This window comes from Plectropomus leopardus, chromosome 19 (assembly GCF_026936395.1).
Source record: "Plectropomus leopardus strain MGB_pleo_1.0 chromosome 19, ASM2693639v1, whole genome shotgun sequence".
Lineage (NCBI taxonomy): Eukaryota > Metazoa > Chordata > Actinopteri > Perciformes > Serranidae > Plectropomus > Plectropomus leopardus.
The window spans coordinates 22697174-22724886 of NC_142194.1; the positions used below are offsets into that span (position 1 = coordinate 22697174).

At 38.7% G+C, this 27713-nt stretch overlaps 1 protein-coding gene across 1 annotated transcript in view; it reads left to right on the forward strand.

Moving 5' to 3' along the window:
- The first annotated feature begins 1416 nt into the window (after positions 1 to 1416).
- Positions 1417 to 27713, forward strand: part of antxr1c (ANTXR cell adhesion molecule 1c) — a 51144-nt gene continuing 24847 nt past the window's right edge. The window contains exons 1-11 of the mRNA XM_042507652.2: positions 1417 to 2047; positions 17692 to 17763; positions 20795 to 20866; positions 22469 to 22550; positions 22674 to 22704; positions 22798 to 22871; positions 22969 to 23037; positions 24018 to 24098; positions 24667 to 24727; positions 26254 to 26352; positions 26696 to 26765. Of these exons, the coding sequence (XP_042363586.2) occupies positions 1890 to 2047; positions 17692 to 17763; positions 20795 to 20866; positions 22469 to 22550; positions 22674 to 22704; positions 22798 to 22871; positions 22969 to 23037; positions 24018 to 24098; positions 24667 to 24727; positions 26254 to 26352; positions 26696 to 26765 (869 nt within the window). The 5' untranslated portion in view covers positions 1417 to 1889. The remainder of the gene's footprint in view (positions 2048 to 17691; positions 17764 to 20794; positions 20867 to 22468; positions 22551 to 22673; positions 22705 to 22797; positions 22872 to 22968; positions 23038 to 24017; positions 24099 to 24666; positions 24728 to 26253; positions 26353 to 26695; positions 26766 to 27713) is intronic.

The window sequence follows — 27713 nt, forward strand, 5'->3', positions numbered from 1 at the left end:
CCGAGAAAACACTGATCATAAGGGTTTGATTTCACAAATATCTTAAGGATTATAACTTGATACAGCTACATGGTATACATAATAATTTAAGATTTCTATCTATCCCCCCATCTTCCAAACTTTACCCCCACCCCATTCTCACTCTGAAGTCGTCAAACTGCCGCTAGCTAGACAGACATGTAACATTTGGTGGCACTATGATATGCTAGCAAATGTGTCAGTTTATAATGCAGCCGGATGGAATCTGTCATGGCAGTATGATACGCTGCTGGATGAAGTCAGTTTGAAACACTGCCAGTAACAATGTAATATAAGGAGCTGAAAAGTCCCTATTGGGTGGATGGGAGTTGAGGTGGATGGGCCCAACAAATCCCAGACTTTCCCCCAAGAGCCTGCTTTTCACTTCCTAATGTCAAACCAAATCATAATTTTTCTCTGTTTTTTTTTATAAACCTAACCATGTGCTTTTGTTGCCTAAACCTAATCATGTGTTATTTCACAAGTAAATAAACATAAATAGTGGTGGTTTTACCAACATTGTAAGTTTATTTTGAAAAATACTGCAGACATGTAAGGAGCAAAAACTGTTCATTTCCTGTTAAAACAGAAGTGTATTTTAAAAAGATATGTAACATATGTATGTAACAGACATAAATTGACATGGCGTCCCTGAACGTCAACAACAGATGCAGGAGGATACCCAGCACGTCATATGTGGATGTGAAAGTCTACTGACCAAATGGTTAGATTTGATGAGTTGGGATAAGACTGTGTTATCGATCACCAGAAAATAACCATATTTCACAGTTTCTGGCTGTGTTAAATAGTGTGTTTTTGGAGATGTTTAAAAACATGCATTTCAAACCTACTTTTGAGGTTCTGTGGGGTTTTGAAGTAGCTACAAAATACAATCATTTAGAGTTGAATGTCCCTCCCTTAAGCCAAATCAAAAAACATAACTCCCCTTCCCCTCTCACAAATAACAAACAGTCCCTAAAACTTCACAGTTTATCAACAGCATGCAACTCACCAATGAACAAAAAAGAAAACAAATTTTGTGTTTGTTGTACCCTGTAAATATATTTTCCACACACTCATTACAGCTTCTGGTTTATGGTGGCATAATTACAGAGGATGTTGCTGTTGCTGTAATTAACTGGCAGCAGCAGCACAGAGAAAGCAAACAAACTTGCAGCGATTAATGAGGACAAAATGCTGCAAAACTACATACATGCACACACTGGTTTTAGGTAGCTATACTGATGAATGAAAATAGGCTTCAGCCTTTAACAGAGACAGTTCTCAGAATTATCACTGCATCCAAAATGCGCCGGTCTGTGAGGGAGGCGCAAAATAGGATCTTGACCCATTTTCACTCTTTCTCTCTCCTCCTCAGTTTGAAATATGAAACCTGGTCCATTTGAGCCAAGTCTGTCCCCCGGGCTCCCAGTTCCTCCAGCGCCAACACTGCTCTGCAGCTTCATTTAGCGTTTTCTACTCGTTTAGACATTTAGACAGGAAACTTTTATCCATATTTTTTCTAAGGACCACCCATTCCATCATTTTGTCTCGTCTTGGTTTGGATTTCTGCAGATTGTTTTTAAAACTTTTTGTGGATTCTGTCACATCCAAAACTTTGAATCATCCCCATTAAGAGAAAGCATCTCTCCGGTTGGCTTTTTGACCGGGATGCGGGTGGCCATGATTGTTTATTGATCTCAAAGTAAAACGAGACGCGGACGCATCGCCTGCATCCTTTCTTTTGTCTCGGGCGCACCGCTGCCTCTTTAATCACAAACTGTCTGTGGGATGTAAGAAGACGCTCAAACTTTTGGGTTGTTTTTTCATTTTATCAACAAAGGAATTAACTTTTTTTGTAAACCCCGAGGATGGCGAGACTTTTGTTGAACATGCGTCTTGTTCTGGTTTTATTCGGATTATTTTTGCTCTCTTCTCCATCAAGACCTGAGCCGGAGCAGCCGGACGAGGAGGAGGAGGAGGAGAGTTCCTGTCAGGGCGCGTTTGACCTCTATTTTGTGCTTGATAAGTAAGTGGAAACAGCTTGAAATAGTTTTATATCCATAACGACACGAGTACATCACTGAAATACTAGCCTGCAGCAGTTTTCCGTGTGGAGAAGCCTGTAAAACACCAAAAATAAGCCAACATCTGCATCTACTTTTCGTGTTTCTGTTCATTTTATATTGTTTTAGCCAAAGCTGAGCCAAGCTGTAATTGATGGCAAAAAAAGACAATTTATCTCTAAATATAAAGTCAAATATACAAAAGTTTAAGTTTCTAGCATGATTGTTCAAAAAAAGAAGAAAAGTTTAGCTGATAAGCACAGCCGCATCTGTGCGTGCGCGCGTGTGCGTAATGACGCTGGAAAGGAGGCTGACTTGCGGAGTACAGTTTGCTGAATAAGCGAAAAGAGGGGTGACGAATTGGATGCAACACGAGTGATATCGCTCCCTTTTTCTGCAAGTTAAACCCCACGGCCCCTTTCTCCACATCATTTTTTTTTTCATTGTACTGAAAAAGCAAAAAAAATCTCACCAAGTCAAAGAGGCTGTTTTTTTTATTCCCAACCTCATACTAAAGGGATTTTTTTTTTGCTCTTTACTCAGTGACTGCTCACCGTTCACTCTTTCATTTCCACTCTCTGTACGCCCACATAGGAAAAATGTTGTGGTTGTGTGACATCTTAGCGCTGGACTTCAACAGGGGAGAAAATAAAATGTCAGGGGAAAGCAGGGAAAAAACTGTCCTTGAGTGCCTGCTTTTCTTTTAATGGCTTTACTTTGCAGTTTAGTCTATATACTTGCAGTAACTTGTGTTTTCAGGCGTAATTTAATAAAGGAATCAAAAATATCTTTTAAAACTCACAAATTAAAGATGCTGTACCTGTTGAATTTTCTAAACTATACCTTGTTGTTGTATTAATTTAAAAGACTGTAATCAATCAAGCAATCACTCTAAGCCCAGGGGAAAAATTGTGAGCAATAAGGGACCGATCTTTATTTATCAGAGGAGGGGTGGCTGGGATGTGATTTTGTTTTTATTTCTTTTTGAATAGAAAAACTTCAAGAAAAAAAGGAAGAAATGCCAAAGCATTCTTTAAAAAAGAAAACATTACTGGCAAACCTTTTCTTCTGCTGAAAAGTTGTTGTTTTTAAAAAAAAAAAAATGGCCAAAATGTATTATAAAAGAATAGTTATACATTTTCAAAATATTAAAAAAAAAAAAAAAAAAAAAAAACTTTCCAAAAACTTTAAAGAAAACATTTTCTTTAAAAGTAGCTGGCAAATTAATTACAAAATAAAACCATTTAAATTTGTGCTTTAAAAACTATTTGGCATACAGCCCTAACAGTCCATAAGAAACTTTATTGCTGCTCTACTACTATACATTTAGTTTACCTAACCTGGATTTAAAGCAAATTGCTATGTCAGCTTTCTTCCTTGCATTAATGGGACATTGCCAGGAATGGGGAGGGGAACAGGAAGGGACAGGAAGCAACAACATTTATGGAAAATGTGGTTTTAATTTGGAGAACAAAATGTTGCACGCAGCACCTTTAAAGGCCTGATTTCGTGTGTGTGTTTGGGGGGTGGGAAGCAGTGGATACAGATTAGCATCACTTGTGACTGTATATAATCTCATATGCCACTAACGGCTTCATCTCAAGGGCTCACGTTTTTTACACTGATGACCTTAAGTGAGAATCAGAGCTAGGTGACAGTTTACTTGCCACTGAAATTAATAGCTTTTTTGACTTAATTCCTTTTGATTCTTGAGTAGAGGTGGACACAAAACATGGGACTGCTCCCCAGATGTGGAGGGCTGTGTTTGGCTCGCGCTGTGCGGTAAACACTGACACATGCTGCAAATAAAGCAACGGCTTTTTTTTTTCTTTTCAGTGTCAGATGCTATTGTTAGCTGGTCTGCGTGCTTTGGTGCCCACTCTGGGGCTCACTAACAAGGTTGAGACATTGGTGGTGGACTTCAAATAGGAGGAAGCTCATTAGAGAGCTGCTCCAGCCTCCTCTTGACTTCATCCCTCAGGCCTGAGTGGGTTTTATGAGACTGAACTCTCTGCCCTGGTTGATTTATATGGAAGACATAAAGTGTGTGTGGAGTTGGCTTGAGTATGCAGAAGAGGATACAGAGCACTGATTTGTCCTTCCTTCAACAATGTGAAACACAAATAACTACTTTTCTGTCACTTTGGTTTTTACATTGGCACTTTTGGTTTTTGCATAGTAAAACCTAGGTCACATTGATTTCCATTACCACTTTAAATGCACAGAGTCGTGCCAGAGATAGACCATTGCCAGAGTCTGATTAAAGACCGCCTGACCGCCTGACCGCCTCCTAGCAGGTTGCTGTAACATCATATGTCCTTCGTCATTACTCAGGAACCATTTAGGGTCAATATTCAGTGCAGTATCTTCTTATTAACTGCTGTACGCTTGGCTGCCAACACATGACCAATGCGCAGATGGGAGTTAAAGGGAGTGGTCCTGAGCAGCTTTGTAAAGAGGTGGGTTGGGTTGGTGGATTGGTGGATTGGTGGATTACGTGATTTGTAGGGCGCTAATTTGTAGGATATCATATGAACTATTCTATGTGAATATGTTGTTCAGTGATATGCTTATATATATCTATATGATAGCAATATGCGTCATCCCATTTCCATTTTTCAAGCAATAAGATGCCAAGATAAACCTCAATAACAGTGTGAAAATCCATGATGATAAGTAGCTGGTAATCAACAACCATTGCATGGTGCAGTAGTAATCAGCAGGGTGTTGCTTTTAAACTTTAATTTAATCAAGACAGGGAAGTCATCAGTTATTGGTGTCATTAAACTTTTCCCCCTTTTTTAATTCTTGTGTGTCACTTTGTTATTATTCTATGCCCAGTCATTAATTTTGGTAGTTTCTGCAGGTCTGGGAACACAGTAGAGGTGAAACTTGTCTGATAGGATTGGTAGTGTTAAACTGGACAGAAATTGTACACATGGTAAAGCTGATGGAATTGGAATAGGTCTGTTTGATAAAGAATGAGAAACACACTTTGGGCACTGTGTTGCAGCACCGTATGCTTCACAGTAATGAGGAAAGATAACCGCTGCGTTGGCTCATAAAGTCGACTCCAAAGGCATTTATTGCAGACTTGGGAAGATGATGTCACAGCACGGCCCAAACATGTAGGACAGTGCTGTCTGAGATGGGTGGCTGCAGTCTGAAGGGTAGAGGAGGTGGCTAATGCCTGACTGGTTGCCAGTTTGAATCTGGGACAAATGGAAAATTTGGGTTTTAGTGAGGCACACTATCCTCATTTGCTAAGTGTCCTGCAAAGCTCTATATGAAACCCTAAAGGAAAGTAGAGGTGTGACAATACCCACTTGGTGTCAAAGGGGCAGGGGCAGTTCTCTCTTCTTCTGGAACAAATCTATGTTCCCAGGATCTTTTGTTCCCCAGCTCTGTATTCTCTTTATAAGACACATTAAGGGAACCTGTCAAAGGGTTTTATGTTCTCAGCAATCTCTTTGCCCAAGGCCAAATGTTCACGGTTTCCCTGGGTCAATATGTTAGTCACCCACATACAGCTAATAGCCCTCAGATGTTAAACTCCCTGAAACCTACACCCTCAAATTTATGGTCAAGTTTTCTTGATTTAGACATGGATGTCTCCACATTGGCAGAATGGATTTTTACCATTCAACCTGCATTTGTAACATCCACGTCCCTTCGGGTTTTATTCGCTATTTGAACTGTTAGATAGCCAATACTATACTTGCACAATGTTGTTTTTTAAATAAAGAGACATGCTCAAAACTCTATGAAGGGCTAGACAAGGCCCTGTAGGTACATAGGGATGACCCTGCCATGGTCACACCCTGCCATCCTCAGTTAACAATGTCACATTTACATGCCTGTGTTGTGGTGTGTGGTATATGAGACATATACAGCACCAATTAACTGGTTTATCCACTACTGTAGCCTAAAAAAGTCACACAGAAACTGGAATAAAAGTCTACAGCCATTCTAGTGGCTCTGTGAGGCTACACTCACTCAATACACAATGGTGCAGTTGAGCCCTTCTTAGTGAAAATCCCATTTTTTTTTATTTTTAAACCTACCATTGAACCTTATATTGTCCTTTACTGTATACTTGTGCTCACATGTTAGCAAAATTTAATCCATCTCACTTTAATAATCACATTCCTACTGTTGCACAGGACCACATATATTCTAATCTTTATACACACTTAATGTTTGAATTTTTAAAAAGTCCATTTGGTAAAAATGTCTTGAAAACATTACATGTCAATGTCTGATACCCTGGAAAAGCTAACCATGACACGCTAACATGCTCACAATGACTATGCTAACATGCTGATGTTTTGCAGGTATAATGTTTACCACTGCAACCATTTTTATTTAGTCTGTTAGCATGCTAACACATGCTAATTAGCACCCAAACAAAGTGAGCTCATGTCATAAGTTTTGTAGGTAGGCTATGTGATCATAAAGCATTGCATTGGACAAATTACATTTTGACCTGATGATGATGCTAGAAAGAGAAGTCAGAGGATCACCAAAGTTATTATAATTTATTGTTTGGTGACCATGAAAGTTGATGCAAATTGTAATGGCAGTTAATTTAATGGTTGTCTAGATATTTGTTCAGTATGGACCAACCAACCATCTGACCTGGAAATCAACATTGCAGTCCCACAAGCCACACACTACCTTGGCATAAAGTGTGCATGCAAGTGGCTGATGATAGTTTTCCCACCAGAACTCCAAAGACATGACGCTCATAGTTAAGGACTTTTGGAAATACAAGTTTTAATGACAGATGGTTGTGTGTCCATTAAGCTGTCAACTTCTGAAACCAAAAAGCCTTAAAGAAGCCACTGTGATCATTTCGTATATACCCGTAAGCCCCGCACTTAAATTTATGTACCAACAAGGATGTATATTTGCTAATTCAGAGCAGCGGGCCCCAGCTTGCTGTTTTATATGGAACACAGAGCCAGAGGAATGGCTTTGGGTGTATTCAGATGGGAGATAAAGGAATTCACCTCTTGATGAAGACTGAATTTAACCATCTTGTTTGTATTGATTGGGCACAAATGAGAAGTGCACAGTTTTGCTGTTAGTGTTGAATCTATGGATGGATTACAAATGTAAGTAAAGAAATTAGCCTTGTAGTATTTCATTAATACAAATATCACTGAGAGGTCAACAAGCATGCAAACAGACACATGAAGTATTACAAGCAGTCTTTTACCATTTTTCCTTTTGTGTCAATGTTGGTCTGCTTTTTCGTCATTCTTTTCCACAGGCTCTTTCCATTTATCTTGTTTCCACAAGACTTCCATTACCGCTCCAATCCATGCTCTTCATTGCCCTACTTGGTGTTCCTGCAGTATCATTGTCCAAAGATTTAGAGATACTCTTTCGACAACACTTTAGTGCTGCTGCTATTGATAATAATCTTTCTCTGGTAGGCCCAAGCCAAAACACAGTCATTACTGTCTTGTGTTTATTTTCAGAACACTAATCGTGGCTTCAAACTGTTGTTGTTGTTATTGATGGAGTCACAAGTTGGCGCACTGGTTGGTTTTTCCGCTGACTTGCCAGGATTCAGGCAGCATGACCCAACGCCCAAACTGCAGCTGCAGTCCATAAATATTTTGTGTCTTGCAGTAGAATACGTTCTAGCTGTGGAATGACACTCAGTCTGTGTTTTGTCACTTTTGCACCGTGCTGTTTTGGTGTTTTCAGCAGGAAGAAATGTCTTGTAAAAGGATCTCGTGCTGTGTGAAGTCCTCCAGGGCCAAAAACAAAACAATAGGTTTAAAAGAAAATGAATGACACTTTAACTCCTATCCATAACCCCCTGGTAAACTCTGAATCAGTCTACAGAGGAAAAAAGTATATCACAAAGTAAGAAAAAAGAAAAATCTGTATCTTCTGACACACATTTCACATGCCTTTCTGCCACTGAGTTATCCAACAGTTTTTTCCGAACAATTCCTCTCGGTTTTGGAATAGAAGAGCAGCATTAGCTCAGCAATCACGCAGTAAAGACTTTGACTTCTGCAATGGCTGTAAAAGTAGGTTAGTGGTTTTAAACAAACAAATCCTTGTGCCCAGTCAGTTAAATTGGAGCACCATCATTGGCTGCAGGCTGGGGTGGTGTGGGTAGGCCCAGCTGGAATGGCTGACAGCCTCCTTAGTGGAGTTTTTTTCCCCAGTTTTTTCTTCTCCAACACTTTGAACCGTGAGAATGAAGCTGAGAGCTGCTAAGGCTTCTGACCGATGGAGCTTTTTCCCACATGCTGTCATCCCACTACCCTCTGGGAGAGACATGTCTGCTTGGTAGTTAGAAGTGGACTTGGTTGAGAAATTAAAGAAACTTGATATCAAACAGGCTTCAGCTGTGATATCCTTTCTTGGAGTTAAAGGATTGCAGGCATGTTTTCAAGATGGCGGTTTTTACTGTTAAAGACCAATTAATTAATGGCCACGTGGGAGCAGCAGAAGAACACAGTTTTGCCTTAAGTTTATATGAGATGTTTTCACCAAACAGTTGCCCATTGCAGCCAACCACATTCACATGCATAGCTAAGTCAAGCTACGGTTATAGCTCTGTTAGGCCACTGGAGCAAAAGTTCTCATGTTACAGCTTAACAGTACACTAAAATATGTTCCTGAAAACATCTGAGGAAGGAAATAATCCAGACAATAGCAGGACCTTGATTCATATTTGATCAGTGCTGCCTAGTTTGACGGTCAGACTAAAGTTCACAAGCAATGACTGACATAATTGACAGCTGCATTAGAGACTCCTCAGCTCTGATTGGTTGTTTTTGTAATTCTTGCAAATGCCCTTAAAAGCATTATGAGAGGGCAGAGGAGCATGATTTCTTTTTTTTTTTATACAGATTATCTACCTCATGTACTACTGTCAGGACATGATGACATATCTTAAAAAAATGTATTTGGTCATATTATCAAAAAAATTACCAACTGTACCTTATTACCATGCAACAGTAATGTAACACTTGGCAGTCACTGTGATGGAACATCACACCAGATGTGATGCACAGCTCAAGAATGCGTCACGATTCAGCCAATTGATTTACATACTCTATGAAAATAAATAGAAACCAGAGGGCTGCTGGAATATTAGAATAACATACAAAACTGTACATGCTTTAAAATCACCAGCATAAATGTAAAGTACACATCAACTTACTAGTTTGGTCTTTCTGTTAAACTCCGTACCCTCCTCCAAATGAAATTTACACGCTCCTCAACACACACACTTTCTCTCTCTCTTTCTCTTTGTGTAGTACATACACTTTCTATACATCCAGCATTTGCAAAAGCAGCCAGTCAGCAGAAAAAGGCATTACTTAAATGACTGAAGATGTTTTTTGGTCCTCAGGTCTTCCTGGACCCTTGGGGGACATCTAGCAAAATTCCTGTCTCCTCTTGACACGGTCTGTTTAGCACCGCTGAACAGTAATGATGCGTATTACCTCCCTTTGTGCCCAAAACTATTTGGGAACACCCAATCACTGCCCTGAATGTTAGATGCAGCAGCAGAGGGAATTAAGTATTTTAGATTTAGTGGCCAGTATAACTTCAAACTGAAGAAAAAGTAGAATCTATGATGAAACTTGGATTTTGGTTCACTTCAAGATTGTTTTTATTAGTTGGTGCCTGGGTGGAGTTGAAGCTGATTGAGCCAGCTGTGAACATCACAGCTGAACGGCTGTCAATTAAGCAAGGCCAAACCTCAAATACATTCCTATGGAAGCCTTAATGTCTTATTAATGAAGTAATTTGGACCACAGAGAGTGGATAGTGGATTAAGATAAATCTGCTCAGACAAGAGCAACATTTTTGTAGGCTGCTTTTGCATTGTTGTAAGGGGCATTTAGTGTTCAATTGACAGACAACAGTGAGTGAGGTGGAGAGAGACGCAACAATGTTCTCCAGTCGTACTTGAACTGCCAGCACTGTGGTTCGTGATTGGTGCCATTTGAACCTCAGGGTCACATGGGCACCCCAGCTTTTTGGATCTATGGTCCCTGTAAAAATAACTTAAGTCAAATAAAATTACATTAACCACACATTGACTTATGCCACTGTTACACTTTTAGTTCGATTTATTTGGTTAAGACCAAGGCAGGAAAAAATGATGACATGACATTGTTGCAGTGTATGTGAACAGTTTACAAGAACTTTTTAATGTACGTAATGGACTTACAAAGTAGACTAAGTTGCATACAAGCACAGCAATTTTAACAGCTTTTCAATCAGTTAAATATCCCCCTTGCTCATGCATAGAAAACCTGCATAGAAACCTGGAAATCAGTTAATATTTCCCTCAACACAAAATCAATGGATTTTTGAAAAAAAAAAAAAATTCGGTAAAAGGCTGAAAAAGGGTCTGTTGTTGACACAAGCTTAAGAGACTTTCACATTTGGTTCTATGACATAAAATACGTCAGTAAATACCCTACTGTGAATTCTGAAGCTTTTATGTGTCTTAAAAAGGTGGTCGCTGGCAAAATGAGACTACAGAATGACATCATGCCAAACTGCGCTGAGTACGCCCTTGTTGCGTTGGCGACGTTGTCGTAATATAGTTTGTTCATAGTCTAACATTAGTGTTTGACTTCTGGCGATTGCATTGAGGTTTCAATCCTGAAAGTGATGTTCATTTGTGGACATTATCTTGCTGAAGAAAACATGTAAGTATCATAACTATATGTTTACCACAGAGCCAATTTTCGCAGACAGATTTCACAACCAGCAGATGGATTTATTATGCTGTCCAGCTGCATTCCATTTGGATGCAGAAGGTGGCTTTTGGCATCACACTTGTACGCCGAAAGCACTGACAGAGTGACAGTATTTGACAAGTTTGGCGTGAAAACGGGCTTAAATCACATATCTGCTGTCATAAAAAACTGTGTGTGATATTTTTGCTTTTTATAGTCCAATTGACAGCAGACCAAGACCCATCTTGGTTTGGTTATTTGATCTGCACCTGGGTTCAACTGACAGCTTTCACACCAGCCCAAACAAAGCGTACTAATCTGGCAAACAGACCTAAATCTGTTTTAACCAGACCAAAAGGATTTGGTGTGAAAACAGTCTTAATCGGTTGTTTACACCTTCCTTTGTGTTTGATGGTTTTGGAGCTTCAGGCTGTTTTGTATGCCAGCTGTGTTGGCTGTAGCAGTTGAAGTTTTTATCAGATCATCGGCATGTTTCCTCTGGCAGAGAATGTTTGCGACCGAGCCAACAGATTTTTCCCATTATCTGAAATCAGCTGAATGTACTGTAATCTCACCGATAAGGCTCTTTATCTTTCCCTTGCTCTTCCCTTCCTTTTCTTCTATTTTGTTTTTTTTCCTCTCAGCCCTCAGATGGCTTATGGCCATACATATGCTCCTCATCTTGCTCTGTGAATCTGTCAAATCAAGAAAACACTGTCACTCGGCTTTGACAATTTGCTATGACATAACATCAAACTGCTGTTAGGGCTTGATCACTTTGTCGGCAAATCGTGACGCCCTTACCCCTAGGAAACTTTTATTTTCTGTGTCCAAAACCCCAAACCGCTAAACACGAGAGCTGAACTCAGACCATTAAAATTAGATCAAAGGATTTAGGGGGGAAAAAGTCGCCGCATAAAATTGTTTCATCAAGAATCATAGAACAAAATGGCCCACTTCCTTTCCCAACGCTGTTTGGACAGGTGAGTGAAACTGCAAGCTAGGCCTCGGTCCCACGACTGCAGCCACCTCAGACAATCAAACCGTTCCAAGGCAAACAAGAGCTATTGTGGTTCAGAAATAAAGATAAAGCAGCTGAAAACCAAAGGTGGGAGTCCTCACATTCACCCTGGTGTTAAATAAATACTCAAAAATTATCCCCACACCTCGACATAACTATTAGCTGCAGGGAAGTTTCACCAGACTTTTTTCCCTCCTTCTCTGTTGCTGTAATGGAACAATTTGCAAAAGAAACTGGCTACTGCTGTTCCTTCAGGTCAGAGGCTGTCTGTGTGTGTGTGACTGTTTCTGTTTGCGTTGCACATTTTGTTGAACATCCAAGCTAAACATCTCTCCTCCTCCACCTCAAGCTTTTTATATTTTGGGAGGATTTTGTTGAGCTTGTAAGGTCTTGTCCTCTTTCTGTTCTCAGTCAGCCTTGATGTGGGGGAACGAGCCATGTCATTAGATCAACAATAACACTGAGAAAATGCTTAGTGAGGAGGATTACTTGACCAGCATTTGTATCTGTTCGGACTAGATTAATTATTGTTGATGCTGTTATTGTATTTGCAATAAGGGTCTAGATATTTCATACATGGGTGGCCTCAGGGAACCTAAATCTGAACCTTTAGGTTTGGCAGAAGTGTGATGCCTCAGAAAGGTATTTCTTTTAAGTAGCTCACTGCCTTTTGAGCAATCAGTGTGTTTGCTTTTCTTGGATTTCAAGTTGAAGTGTGAGCTGGCTTTGTTTCAGCTACTGTTTCTCGTGTTGATTCTCAGTGAAATGCTTATAGTTCTGGAGTGATTGTTACGAGTTTTAAATGCCAAAACAGTTCAGTTTCTCCAAAAATAATGGCCAATAGACAATTTTATCTACCTCTTGCAGATATTATATGAGCTATGCAACAGTTAAAAGTATTTTTGTACCCTTTTAAAGAAAGTGCTCAACCCCAAATCCAAAATATAGATTTTCCTCAAACCTTTATTGCTATTTATCAATCTAGAATGTTTTGGTTGTTTGTTGTTGTTTTGGTGTGAGCTGCTGAGTGTTGGGGAAATCAGCTAGAGAGATGTCTGCCCTCTCTCCAAGGTAATGTAACTAGATCGCACTTGACTTGTGGTGCTTAAAGCACCAAAAATATATTTGAGAAACTCAACAGCAGAAATTGTAACCTAGTTTTCTTACTGTCGACTGAATGCCAACTGAAATCATGCAAGCAGAAGGAAGCGTGCATCTATTGCGAGCTCACTTGGCACCACTGAGTTAGCTAATATTACAGTAGAGCTACCATTAATGATGCACACTTCCTTCTGGATGGTGCTATGTTTGCTAGGTGTAGGTTGGTAGACAGAAAATAGATCCTCCATGAAACTGCTCACAGCAAGGTCTGTGCATTATCTTGAGCTCCAAAAGAAAGAACAATGAGGAGGCCAATAATGTTTATATCCTATGCTTTCATGAGCCTCTCTACCATGAGTAGATGCACAATTCCTGCTGCACAGTGATACAGTTGGTGGTTGTTGTTCAGTAGAAAGCAAATAATTCCTACTTAACACTGCTCATAAAAAGGTCTGTGGATTATCTTGAGCTCCAAAAAAAGGAGGATGAGGAGGGTGACATTAATGTTTACATTCTGCACTGTTACGAGCCTCTCATCCATGAGTTGATGCAAACTTCTTTGCATGGTGATTCTGATGCCAGGTGTAGCTCTGTAGAGAGAAAATAGTTCCTACAAGTAACTGCTCACACCAAATTCAGTGGATTATCCTTAGCTTGAAAATAAGAAGAAAGAGGAAGATGGCATTAATGTTTAAATCTCGTACTGTCACGAGTTTCTTGTTCCTGAGTAGATGCACTTTTTGCACAGCGATATGGTTGGCAGGTGGAGTTCAGTAGAAAGAAAATAGTTCCTACATGAAACTACTCACAATAAGGTCTGTGTATTATCTTGAGCAACCAGGTCATGATCTCTGAAAAGAGACATTGCTGTTGAGTGTTTTAAAAGTATTGTTGGTGCTTTGAATACGAGTGCCCTCTAGTTCCATTTTATTAGAGAGAAGGCAGAAATCTCTACAGCCCACATATCCAAAACTCTGCAACTCATACCAAAACAAATTAGATTAATAAGCAGCACTACAGGTAAGAGGAAAAATATGTATTTTTGATTTGGGGGTGACCAGTCAAAACTGGGGAGTAGAAGAATACAAACACCTAGTATTCTTCTTGTCATTAGAGACCTATTTGGCAGGATAAAGATACATGAGAGACTGAGGCATGATGGGAAAGTCCCTGGCTGTGTCTAACCCCTTAAGCCTAGCCAAATAGTGACCCCTCCGCTGCCAAACAATAATACAAAAAGACCATAGGGTATAACCCCTGAGACACTTAATTGCAAGGCAAATAGCATTAGTCACAATTCATTACCATTTCAAGTTTGGCCATGAAGCAGGTGCTGTTTTCCAAAGCAACTTGTTAAGATTCTGTCGGTTTCTGTATCTTCAAATATTCCAAATAATTGAACAGAAAATAAACCTTGTTGGTAGTAATCTCATTTACTGAACAAATGTTTTCTCATCATGAAAAGCCCATAAGCCAGAAGTACTTCATTATGTTTATTATGTCTGGCATGCTGGGAAATGATAAAACTCCAAGGTAAGCTAGGATAACAGGGACTGTGTTTAGTCTGGATCCCATAAACTCTCATACATTTCAAACGTGATTTCTTGCAGTCAACAATGAAGGTAATAAGAAGCCAGTTCTATATGTTTGGTTTTAATAATAAAGACTCTTTAGTGGAGTGCATGTAATGGAAATTCACCAATACATTGAAGTACAACTAAGGGACTGATCTTTATTTATCAGAGCGGGGGGGCTGGGGGATGATTTATTTTTTTCTTTCTTTCTTTTGTTTATATCCTCCCCAAAGCTACAAATATTTTTTTTCCTTGAGCTTGACTGGTGGAAAATGCATGACACTCCCTCAACCATATATTAGTTGTTAGACATTAAACTTCTGGTGATGAAAGTTGGTTAGTTCATGCAAACAAAGTTTTTTTTATTTATTTTTTTTTTTTGGCAAATTTTAAATGAGACATAGAATAAAAAAAATAGATGAAAGGTCAACATTTTACACTCAGATTTGTTAAGGTTTTTTATTCTGATGTAAGGGGTCATCCAACATAATGTATGCCAGGACTGTTGAAAAATGGATTTGGATTTAAAAATCCAATGATTAGTTCTGTTTTCACAGTTTCCGGTTAAGATAAAAAATTTAATTTTTTAAAGTTTTTAAAAAAGTATGCCTTCCAGACATGTGGCCCACAGGTTTGGAGGGCATATATTCTTCAAAAATAATCAAAAAAAATTGGCAATTTATTTAAAAAAAAAAAAAAGTCAAAAATCTTTACAGAGAATCTTTCCCCAAAATCCTTAAAGGAAATAAATGTACAGAAAAATTCAAAGAAAAAAAAAGAAGATTAAAAAGAAACTGCCAACATAAGTACAAAATACAACCATTGAAATATGTATGCCCCTCCCTGATGGTAAAGTAAAAAACACATCAGTCATCACTGCCTACAAAAGTATTTGTTATGTCTTCCCCTTTTAATTCATCCATCCCCCCCTCATAAATCAAAAAAAGTGGACTGCATGTCAATTGGAAACTATCCAATAAATTGAAATCCAGTTAATCCTTGTGGATAAAAATGGTGTTGACCTCCTGTTCCACACTGAGAAATAGCAACACATCAGTGCTGGCTCATCCCAGTGTGTCTAATGCCATTACATCAGTTCAGCAGCACCTAGAATAACATCCAGTCACTTTATTTTCAGTAAGCCTTTAAACAGGCCTCTTGTTTGACCACAGTCAATTAGCTCATTTCCCATGTGTCATCTCTCTGGCTCTCTCGTTAGCTAACAGATGACCTGCTGACTGGTCACATCATGCCAGAAGCCCTCTTCCTTAATGAAACGGCTACAAACACACATGCAGACACAGTCCACCCAGAGGAAATGAAGGCAGCTCCATAGGGACTCTTTTCTTTTATAATAGTTCAGTTTTATGGCAGTTTCCCTGGGGAGACCAGGACCTATTTCCTCAGCCTCCAGGGCCTCATTCAGGATACAGCAGGGTCAAACATTACACACCAGACCACGCCAACAGCCTCTTTTATCTCAACAAGCTCCTGATGTATAGTGCAGGCTAATTGATTTAACGGGATGCTTCATGCTCTTCATGACATTTTGGTTTAATTTCCTTCCCTCTGTTGTTTACTAAAGGAGCAAGTTATCTATTACAAGCTAGACAGAGGAATACAATTCTAACTTTTGATAGTAACTATGGAATAAAAGTAATATTCTTTTCCTTTTCTTTTTACAAATAATATTAGGTGACCAGAAGTCATCAATGACAACCAGCAACATTTCCAGTTTGGTGGTAAATTTTCATTAAATATTCAATGTCATCATCTAATAAATTGAACAAGGAGGACAGTTTTGGTATAATTTGACTATGGTTAGTTTTTAATATTTTTATCACAATAAACTATGGTGCAGGCCAACTGATAAAGTTTGGTATGATACAATACATACTATATTTATGTTTTATTTATTTCTATAGGGAAGTTCTACTTTTATATTGTTTTCCCCATGTTTTTTGAAATATAATGTAAAATTATTAAAATGTACAATAATTAAGAATTATATTTTGAGTAAAATATATTTATTTCTATATTTATAAATATGTAAATAATAAATAATATATATATATATATATATATATATATATATATATATATATATATATATATATATATATATATATATATATATATGATATATATATTCGTTTCTGAAGGTATATGCAACTTAAATAAAAATTAGTCATTTATTGGAACATTTTATATCTTTTTATACTTTTTTTCTGTATATGTAGCATGGAGGAGGCTACAACTACATACAGGAAGAGACTTAAATTGCTACAGAGAGATGCAAATTAACGCAAAGAAACATAAAATAACTACAAAAATGAGCAAAACAACCCCATATGATAAAAAAAAACATGAAATTATCTTTTTTTAAAAATAAAATAAAAAATAAATAACTACACAATTACCACAAAGAGACCAAAAAAAGAAAAAAGATAGCCAACATGATAATTGTAAAGACACACAAAACAAGATTTTTCTTTTCTTTTTTTTTTTTATGGAGGTGGTGGGGTCTTTTTTATTTGTGTGCCCAGGGGCCCATTGTCTCGTAATCCACCCATGGATTTGTTGCGCAAGAGCGTGTGAAGCATGTAAAGTGCGCAAGTCTAACAGTCAGTTTAGAGTTAGCAGCCCTGCAGTTAAAAATGGGGACATTTCCAGGGACAGCTCCAGCCAGGGACAGGCCACCAAAAACAGGGACGTCTGTCCATTCTAAAATAATGGTTACGGATAGTAAAGTTACTGTAACAAGGCTTTTTTTTTTTTTGCCCAGAGGACATTACAGCTTGTTCTTGTTGTGGAGCTAATGATTCTACCCCCTGTCATTTTTGGCTAACAAAGCTGTAATTATCTTCTTTGACTGCTCTACCATATGGAGGTTAGTGTGTCTGATAGAAAGCTTAAGGCCTGATATTTTGATTGACTTTAGCTTAAGAAATCATATGTAACTCACAGATATGTGGAAATTAGGTTTTTACAATTGCTACCATGACTAAGCTAGCTGCTAGTTTGGATTAAGGAAAAATGTGCTTCACAGCTTTTATGTTAGTTGTATTTTCATTACCACTAAGCTACTTTTGGGATTTTTTTCGCTTACTATAGTTCATATTTTGTTCATACTGAACACAGCTCACATTTTTTATTTTATTTTATTTTTTTCGTCCTAGGTCTGGCAGTGTGAAGAATCACTGGGAAGAAATCTACTACTTTGTGGAGAATTTAGCGGAGAAATTCAAAAGGTAAGACACTTTTTCAGGGTTGTCCTTGGATCCTTGAAAAGCATTGATTTAATTTATCTAAATATAATGCCTTAATTGGTATTAAAGTGTCAAATTAATTTTTCAAAAGTCTTAAAAATGCTGAGACGTGGGAGGACATCTAACCCATTTTTATTCTTTATTTTAATTCATTTTATTTATTTATTTATTTATTTTACAATTTACTTACTGATATTGTTGTGTTTGCTGTTCTTTTCCATTATTATTATTAATTTGGTATTGTAAAATTGGTCTTATATTTCATTCTGTGGCATTAAAAACGTATCAAAGAAGTCCTAAATTTAACATGCCTTAAGTTGTAGAAACCCTGTTTATGAACACATATGTAGACATACATGTCAAAACACAAAAAACTCATCAAATATGCAGGAAAAAAGTTGAATTGCTTAGGTGGACATCTGCAAGTCTCCAGACACTTAACAGCCTTGTTGCCAATGTACTCGACTTCCTGGAGCCCTGAGATGTAGATCCCTTAAGAGAAAAAAAACACACAACAGTCACCTCAGCAAAGTATAATAAAATGTGTACCTTCAGCGACAGTTCGCCATATGTTTAGTCACTTAGTGCGCAGGCTGACGTTTCACTGTCTCTCTAGTAGCTGAACTGATGTATGCAGTCAGCTTGGGTTTTACAGCCTCTGCAGACTTAGGGTTGAAACATGGTCCATTCAAATGACAACGTCTGGCCGAGGTGACACAAACGTGCAACCCTGGTGAATATACTCCACATGTGCTCGAACGTACAGGTGGAGGTAGCAAACATCAGTCCGGAAGGTGCGTTATAGAGCTAAATGGAGCTTTTTCATGACCACAGTAGTAAACAGACATGGTGTCTATGGAGGAACGTGTACTGCTGTAGTTACTGCACAGAAAGAAGACAAAAAAAAAACCAAATGATAGGATGTTTGTCTGAAAAGGTGACAAAGTGTCATAAATGTACGGACGCATATGGAAATGTTCAGCTATAGCTTCATCAAATTGGTCAGCTGTGGTTGTTCTGAGGAGTGGTGAACCAAAACAGAAGGTGTCAGCTGTCTCTTGTTGTTTTATGCTATAGCGCCCCTAGCAGCAATGCTTAGAAGCGGCTTTTTTGCATTATATTTTTCGATTTTGAGGTGACATACTCCTGAACACGACAACCCCTGAAATCAGGGGGATGGATGTTTTCAATAGCATGAGTGATAAAAAATTTCATTTAAAAAACCCAGATAATGAAAAAAATGGCTGCTACAGTTACATGTTCATGATTACAAGTTCAAGTGATAATGCATCCATGCGGGCTAAAGCCAAGGCAGGAGGCATTTATTGTCTGTCCGTTTGTCCTATTCTCATGAACATAATATCTCAAGAACACCTTTAGGGAATTTGTATAAATTTGGCACAAACATCCACTTGGACTCAAAGATGTACTGATTAGAATTTGGCGGTCAAAGGTCAAGGTCACTATGATTTTAAGTACGGCTTATTTTCATTAATGAGATATCTCAAGGAGATCTTAAAATTTCCAAACATTTAGCATCCACATGAACTTAAGAATGAACTGATTAGAATTTGGTGGTTGAAGGTCAAAGGTCAAGGTCACTGTGACCTCACATACATGTTTTTGGTCATAAATCTATATTTTGCTTGAGGGCTGTACCCGAATCAGAATTATGCGAGTGAAATTGGATTTGGCTGTTCAATACACATATTGAACAGAAAGTTTTGTTTCTCGTACACAGATTTATTTGCTTTACGGTGCGGTCGCTGCCACTGCCTGCATGTCCGCAACTGATTGTACTGAGAGTAGCGTGAAAGTAAAGCGCCTTCAATCCGCAGCAAAATCTGGGGACCAAAATTTTGCCAGAAGTACACTTAACAGAAAAAAAATGACTGACTTGAAACAATCTCAGTTGGTTGAGGGTCTCTGACTGATGATTCAAGTCTCCGACTTTCAAGGGGCAATCCTAATTTGCATCCTTTTTAGTTTTTGTAGTACTAGCTACACTGATTCTACATTTTTCAAATATGCAAATTAATCTTCTGCAGTGAACATGAACATATACCTAAACTACCATGTTTTAATCAATTATCTGCTTGTACTTACCTATTCTGTAAATATTACAGCAATTGCAAATACACAAACTGCAAGACTTACATCCTATCATGGCTTAAATTTGAACCATATTTCAATAGAAATAGAGTACAGCGTAAAATGCTAAATTTCAACAGATGGCTTTCAGCTTGTGGGTGGTTTTGTTTTTTCTGTTCTGCTCAAAGGCCACAACAACACCTGGAGCTTTACGTTTCAGCCACAGCAAAGAACCAACCCTGCCCAAAGTTTCTGTGACAAACAAACTTGTTTCAATCAAGCGCAGATCTGCCTTCACTTACTTTCTCTCAAAACATTTTTTTTTTACTTCAGATAGATGTGTATGTTTACATGTATGTAATTGCTTTCCAAATATAAAAATGTCACCACTAAACAAAAACGAAAACCTTTACCCACATCTGAGGGATCAGTGATGCAGTAAAGTACCAACATTTGAGTCATTGTCACGCACAGAGGGTTCAAATCCTGCACACCGGCATAAATCCATGCTTGGTGTCACTTGGTGTCTTAGTATGTTGCATTCATGAGTTTCGTACACAGCCTGTTGGAGCGACCTCAAAGAGTGAAGTCGTTTGTCCACAATGAGATATTTATTGTCTAAATGAAAGGACTTTGTCTGGCATAAAAGTACAGCACATGATTTTTTTCGACAAGTTATTTCATGTTTCTGAGGAAAACAATATGTTGCTCTTGCAGATTTACTGTATTTGTCACAATGTTTCTGATTAATCCCAGATGTTTGTGGAACTTACATTTTGTGCAAGGTGGGAAATCACCAACCAGCTGCCAAATTCTGTTGAATTGTTGTTTTATCTCTGGCGTGTATCAGTAATAAATTAATCCGGGGATTTTCTACTGCACTGCCAGGTGTGACAATGCTTTTGTTTTATTTCTGTTCCAGTCCCATGCTGAGGATGTCATTCATAACATTCTCCTCCAGAGCATCCACCATCATGAAACTGACGGAAAACAGGTAAATGAAGTTATGACTGATTAACGTAAGCTCTTTATATAATTGATTAACCCCAACGAACCAACCCAAGCTGAATTTGTTATGAATGAATGTTATTCTAGAATGGAATGCTGCTACACAAGAGGAACAATCAGCCGTAAAATAAACTTGCACCAGAGTGAAAGCAGATGCTCTCTGAACTGACAAGAAGTTGAAAAATTGGCCCGTGTGACTGGTGCTTCATAAAACTCAGTGTTATTTTCTGTGATCATGGAAAATGTGTCCCCACTTCCAACACAGGTGTCTCCGGTTTGCATTAGTGCACCACTGAATACAATAAAAAGAATCGGGTGAAAACTTTTATGAAGCATAGAGACATTAAAATCAATATCCTTGACTGTAACAATAATGCTAATTGTGGGGGGAGTTTCCACAATGACAGAGATGGCACATAAGGCTGAGACACACAAAACCAGTATCAAAAGGCCATGACAAATCAAGCCAAAGGTCGGCTGTCAGTGAGCATCCGTTGTCCTAGTCTTTAAGGCGTCTCTTTTCAGCTTTTTTTGCGGCACATTCAGCACATTAAATCTGCAGTAAAGAAGTCGACACCCGTTGGTGAATGAAATTACTCTCATTTTCTGTTCAGCTCAACACACCAGAAGAGAAACAGAAGTAAGGAAAGAGCTTAATTCCAGAGGGGAATGAAGTGGAAACAAATTAGTTCTGTCTCTTTAGCAGAAGAGTTTCCTAATGTTTTGTGCTGGTAAATACGCTGTGTTCTTTCAACATTGGATTGTGTTGTTAATGTGATAACTAGCAATATGATGTTCTTGCTCATTCCCATTTTGAATGAGGAGTACAGACGACCACTGGCTGCTGATATGGAGTTATTTCCTTGCACACAGGCAAAGAACAAACCTGCTGATTGGCTGTCAGCTGTAGTTTTGTATGGGGGGTTTATGTGCAACTTTTTGGCCAAGACAAAGGCGACATGAGGCGAACTTTGGTGGCTGCTAGTGGGGGGGGGGTGAAGACCAGCTTTTCTGAAAATAATAAATGTGCTAAAACGACTAAAAAGACTATAGCCAATGGCCAGTTAGCACATACACTGCATAAGAGGAAATAATTCTCCAAACCAGCAGATTGGAGGTAGTCTGTAATTTCCATCCAAAAATGGAAACCAGAAGACCGTCATGATGCTAGTTAGCCAGGTAGCACATCAGCACCACAGTCAAGGTACAAGAGTTGAAAGAACAAAGCATATTTACCAACAACACAAACCATCAGGAAACATCTCTGCTAAAGAGCTCAATGGCCTTATAGAACAAGTTTGTATTGCTCCTACTTCCACTTTAAGTCGTTTTTTTTGTTTTTGTCATTTTCGTGTCTCTTGTCTCTTGTGCACTGGGCTGAACTGTCAATCACAGTGATTTCATCATTGACGGGCACCAATTTTGAATCTGCTAAGAAAACGTCAACAAATGGTGATAAGGGCCATGGTGCGGGACAAACCGCAGCAACTGAGGCGATACTGACCAACAGCTGAACGTCAGCTTGGTGTGTCAGGGCCCATAGGCGAAAAGTTGCAGTTTGACCAACTCTGCTCTTTATTCTGTGCAGAGTGGAAATCAGAAAGGGGCTGAACTCTCTGAAAAGAGAGATTCCTGGTGGAGATACATTCATGCACCTTGGGTTGCAGAGGGTGAGCATTTGTTGCAAAGCCTTTTTGTGTTATTTTAGAGAATCAAACTTTTTGTACCTTCTTTATCTATTGATTACAATGTAAAACTTTGGTATTTCCTGACCTTGAAATGTCTTCTTAAAGGCAAACGAGCAGATACACCAGGAGAATTTTGGTAAGCATCAAATAATTCATTTGTATAAAAACCTATTTCAGGCTAAGTTATGAATTATATTGAGGTCATAGCATTACTGTATGTTTCTCCCAGGCACGGCAAGTGTGATCATTGCGCTGACAGATGGAGAGCTGCAGGAACATCAGCTCATCACTGCACAACAAGAGGTAGCAACTCCAACATTCAGTGACTGAAATTGCATACTATTGCTTGCATGCCAGTTTTCTGGAACTTTCTGGGTTTATTGCTTGTGTATTCTTATAGGCAGAGAGAGCCAGGTCTCTTGGAGCTATTGTGTACTGCGTTGGGGTCAAAGACTTCAATGAGACACAGGTAATGTAATAAATCTGTGCCGTCTCTTGCAAATAGACTTACATCCCTTAAGTGTTATATACCTGGTTTGAAATAAAGACAGTACCATACATGAACTGCACCACATGTGCTCAGGAATCCAGACTTGTGGAAATGCTTTTATGTCCATGTTGCATAGTGTGTATTCAGTGGCCCCTATGCAATTTGGCTAACCCATAATTTAAAATTTCCTGAAAACCAAGCCAAGGGACTTTTAACCCCAAGCTCCCTCTTAGGATGCCAACACTAAAAGCTGGACTGGAGAAAGGTCTGTCACTTGAATAATACTCAATATTTAGCTTCAACATGATGATTAGGAGGAAGATTTAGGATCCTGTTTTTAATGTGGAGGATATATGAGAGCATATGGTTGACCTTCAGTAACCACACGGTATCTCCATCAAATTTAGTACGAGCTGCATTTGATTGGTTGTAAATGGGCCATTACCTAATTGTGGAATATGTGATTATTACTGTGAATTGGATTACCTGGTTTTAAACTGTGTGCTTGCAATTCTTCATGGAGACTCACTGTACAGATCTCCCTGTGTACAATTTCCTAAATGATATCACCAGTACGTTTAACGTCAAATTCAGTTTTTATGCCTCTGCAACAGCAATAGCCGTGGCCGCAGGGATTATGTTTTCAGAATGTCTGTCCCATTCTTATGGATGCAATATCTCAAAAACTGTTTGAGGGTAGATAAAGGTCACTGTGACCTTGTCTGATTCATTATTACGAATGTGATATCTCAAAAACAACTTGAAGGAATTTCTTAAAATTTGGCACAAACATGCACTTGGACCCAAGAAAAAAATAATTACACTTTGGTGGTCAAAGGTCACAGTGACAACATCTTTTCGCCATAATAAAATTTCCAACAAATAGAATTGAATAGTATAATAGTTGCCTAACTCTTCTCCTCTTTCTCCTCCATCCACACCTCGATCTCCCTCTATAGCTGGCCACCATTGCAGACACCATCGAGCACGTGTTTCCTGTGCTGGGCGGCTTCCACGCCCTCCGGGGAGTCATTGATTCGGTAAATAAACACCCTCTCTGTGCAGGGGAGCATTCCTGTAGCTGAAGCTCACAAACAGCGGACATCCAAATTCGTGTATTTATCTTGAGTCTGTCCCGCATTAGTACAATTACCTTTTATTACTCCCTTGGGTGTCAGGACTGGCTTTAGAAAGTATGAATGAACAGAATGCCTTGTTCCTCATGAGCGACATAGGCACTGCACTGGTTTGCAAAATGCAGGAGTTCAAAAGTAGATATAAAGCAAACTGTTGCAGTCGAAGATCTAACTCAAACAGCCATAAACACTACTTTTCATATGCGCCAGGTAGAACTGTAAGTCTCTGTGTGCACTGGCCTTATGAAACACATTCACATATTCACAGAGTACCGTACAGGCAGAGTGAGCACACATCAACTTGTGTTTCTCATAAGAGTAGCTAATATTTTCATCAGTTTCCCTGTTATGTTTGCATTTGCAGGGTGTAGTATTCCTTTAAATTTGACAAATGTGCCTGCTTAAAACAGAACATCCGCATATATGAAAGAATAGAATAAATACTTGTCTTTTCTCTTTGTTTCCCCCTCAGATCATCAAGAAGTCCTGCATTGAAATATTGGCAGCTGAGCCCTCCAGTGTGTGTGCAGGAGGTGGGGGCTAAAAACACACACTGCAGTGTGTCTCTCCAGATTCCCTTTCATGTCTTAATTTGTGTTGATTTCATTACTAGGAGCCCCGTCTCTCACTTCAGTAATGACAATCCCAGACTGAAAAATGGCCATACATGGGCATTCAGGTCACTTACAGGGAAACTACTGGGACAGGTCCCGCAGTGAGGATAATATTACGGGCTGTCATTAAAAGGCTTGACTGTGAGAGAACGTCAGTGGTGATATTGGCAGCAGCTAGAATGTAAAGTAGACAACATCCTTTTGTGTCCTGCCAAGAAAAAGAGTATGACAGTAAAAGAAAGATTAACTGGATATTAAAAGCCATAAATGAACAGATAAAAGTTGATTAAACACTTTTGGCACAAGCAGAAAGACTTTTACTGCTTCTCACATCTGTGTATCTGTCTATCTATATTTCACTTGAAACATAGTTGTAGTTGCTGACAAATTACAGTTTATAGATTAAAGTCACGTGACTTAGTAATTCATCATTTAATTGGAAGAAGTTTTCACTCTACCAGATTAAATTTTTTGGTCAAATCATAGCTTTTCTTCTTTACTGTACCTCACTCAGCATAATGGACCAACTGTATCTTTGTGTCTCTTGGTCATTTTTATGCCTCCACGCCAGTGACTGCCAGAGGCATTATGTTTTTGGGCTGTTCATCCTTTCATCCCATTCTAACAAATATGATATCTCAAGAATGCCTTAAAATAACCTCTTCAAATTTGGCACAAACGTTAATTTGGATTTAGAGATGAACACATTATCTTTGGGTGGTTAAAGGTCAAACTTACTAGGACCTCGTCTGTCTCACTCCTGTGAACACAATATGTCAAGAACAACTTGAGGGGATTTTTTTTCACATTTGGCACAAACGTTCCATGGGACTCAACAATGAACTGATAGAATTTGGTGGTCAAAGGTCAAGGTCATTGCATTTGTCTCATTCTTGTGAACACAATATCTGAAAAAGACCTTTTAGACAAAAAAGTATTAAAAACATGTTTGGCTTCCACTGCACATCAACTTATAAATGAAAACTTAAATGCTGAATTCAGTGGCCTCCATGTTTATGTCTGTATGGCAGCGTTCTGCATGATGCCTTTGTTATTGCTCTTTTGCGCATGCAATGAGTTTAGTTTAGGACCATGACCACTTTACAGTGGAATCTTAACCACTTTTAAAGCGTAATAGGAACAGCCAAACAAAAGAAATCTGATGTGACCAGTAAATCCAAATTGAAAACTAAGGCTTGCAGTGTGAACAAAACAGATTGAAGGACTGGGGCCCATATTTCCAGATATCTAATTTGGTTACACAGTTCAACTGTTACTGTCCTCACACAGACAAAATAAATGCATTAATTGAAGCCATTCAGAATTTAGATACTGCCCTTTTAACTGTGCAGTCATTAAAATTAGCATTACGTTAAATACATTCAGTATAAAATGTCATTTTGCTTGCCAGAGTGTAAAAATGTCAATGTGTGTTGTGTAACCAGAGTCTTTCCAAGTGGTGGTGAGAGGAAATGGGTTTCTCCACGCTAGAAACATCAACCAGGTGCTCTGCAGCTTCAAAATCAACGACACGGTTACAGTCAGTGAGTACACATGCACTTGTTTTTTTAGTGTAAAGCCAACAGGATAATAAGGTTAACATCAGTCTCTGTTTGTGTATGTTTCAGTCTTTTTCTCTGTGCATAAACCGGTTTTCCCCTTTGAAAAATGTTGACAGTAATTCAAATGTGCGATATATTGGCACAAAGTATCAGCTTTTGCCAAAAACAATACAGAAATATCTGTATAGTATTAGTCTGCTAAAGCATATACAGATCAAATTTTAACTCTTTCACCTTGACAAGTACCTAATAAGTGTCTCTAATTAACAGAAATACACAGACTGAGGAGTATATGCCTTTATTAAAAGGATGGTTTTCCTCCTAGATGAAAAGCCGGCCGGAGTGGAAGACACGTTCTTACTGTGTCCAGCCCCTGTCATCGATGAAGTTGGGAAGTAGGTGCCTCTTTTTTATGCTTCCACGTGCATCTTTGATCACATTCTGCCTCAAACACACATGTATGCATATATGTGTGTACAACCACAGACCATGAGAAGCCTGCCATACATTAGCTCTTTTTACGATCCCCATCCGTGGCCGCATTCCTCTTTTCTACATCCCAGAGCAGCTTAGCAAAATATAAGGGCTCTGTAGCTGTGCCAGCACATGCAGCGGTAATGCATTTGTCCTGCTTCTGTCCCAAATTAGAACAGAGCAGTGAAAACAACTGGAGATGAATGGTCCTGACCATTACTTAGACACAAAGTAAGTCAAGACAAGAAACTTGCAAATATAAAATGACTGACTTAATGATTTGTTTTGAATTCTGATGGCAACAAAAGAGAGCTGATGTTCTGTCTGGTTTGTTTGTTTTTCATTGAGTCCTTCGTCCAATGTTGGCCAGCAGTTCAGCATGAGTTTATTCATGAAGTTGATGTCCCTTGTTGTGTCTTGTGTTCTAAGAATTATCAGGCAGCTCTGCAGTTTCACTCAGCTCTACAAAGCATTTTAGCATCATTCAGCTCAACAGCAGATGCTGTCTGCTAACATGTCCACCATGAAGCCCTTTTGGACCAAAGATTTGCAACAATACAAGTTGAAACTCGCAACTACTTGCAATGCAACAGCCTTTTATCTTCTGAAACTTGTCAGTTTACAACAACTCGACTAGACAAAAGTGGATCATCTGCATAGAAAACAAGACTCTGATTTCTTGTCTTTTTTACTACAAGAAACAAATGAAAGACTACTTTTTTAAATCTCTGGCCTGATCTGGACCTACCAACTTTTTAAGACTAATATAATAATTGTACTTACGGTCTGTAAGATTTACCGGGATTTGGTGGCTTGCAACCAGCTGAAACTTCTCCTGGTTTCTACAGTGTTTATTGTTCAGGAGGTTT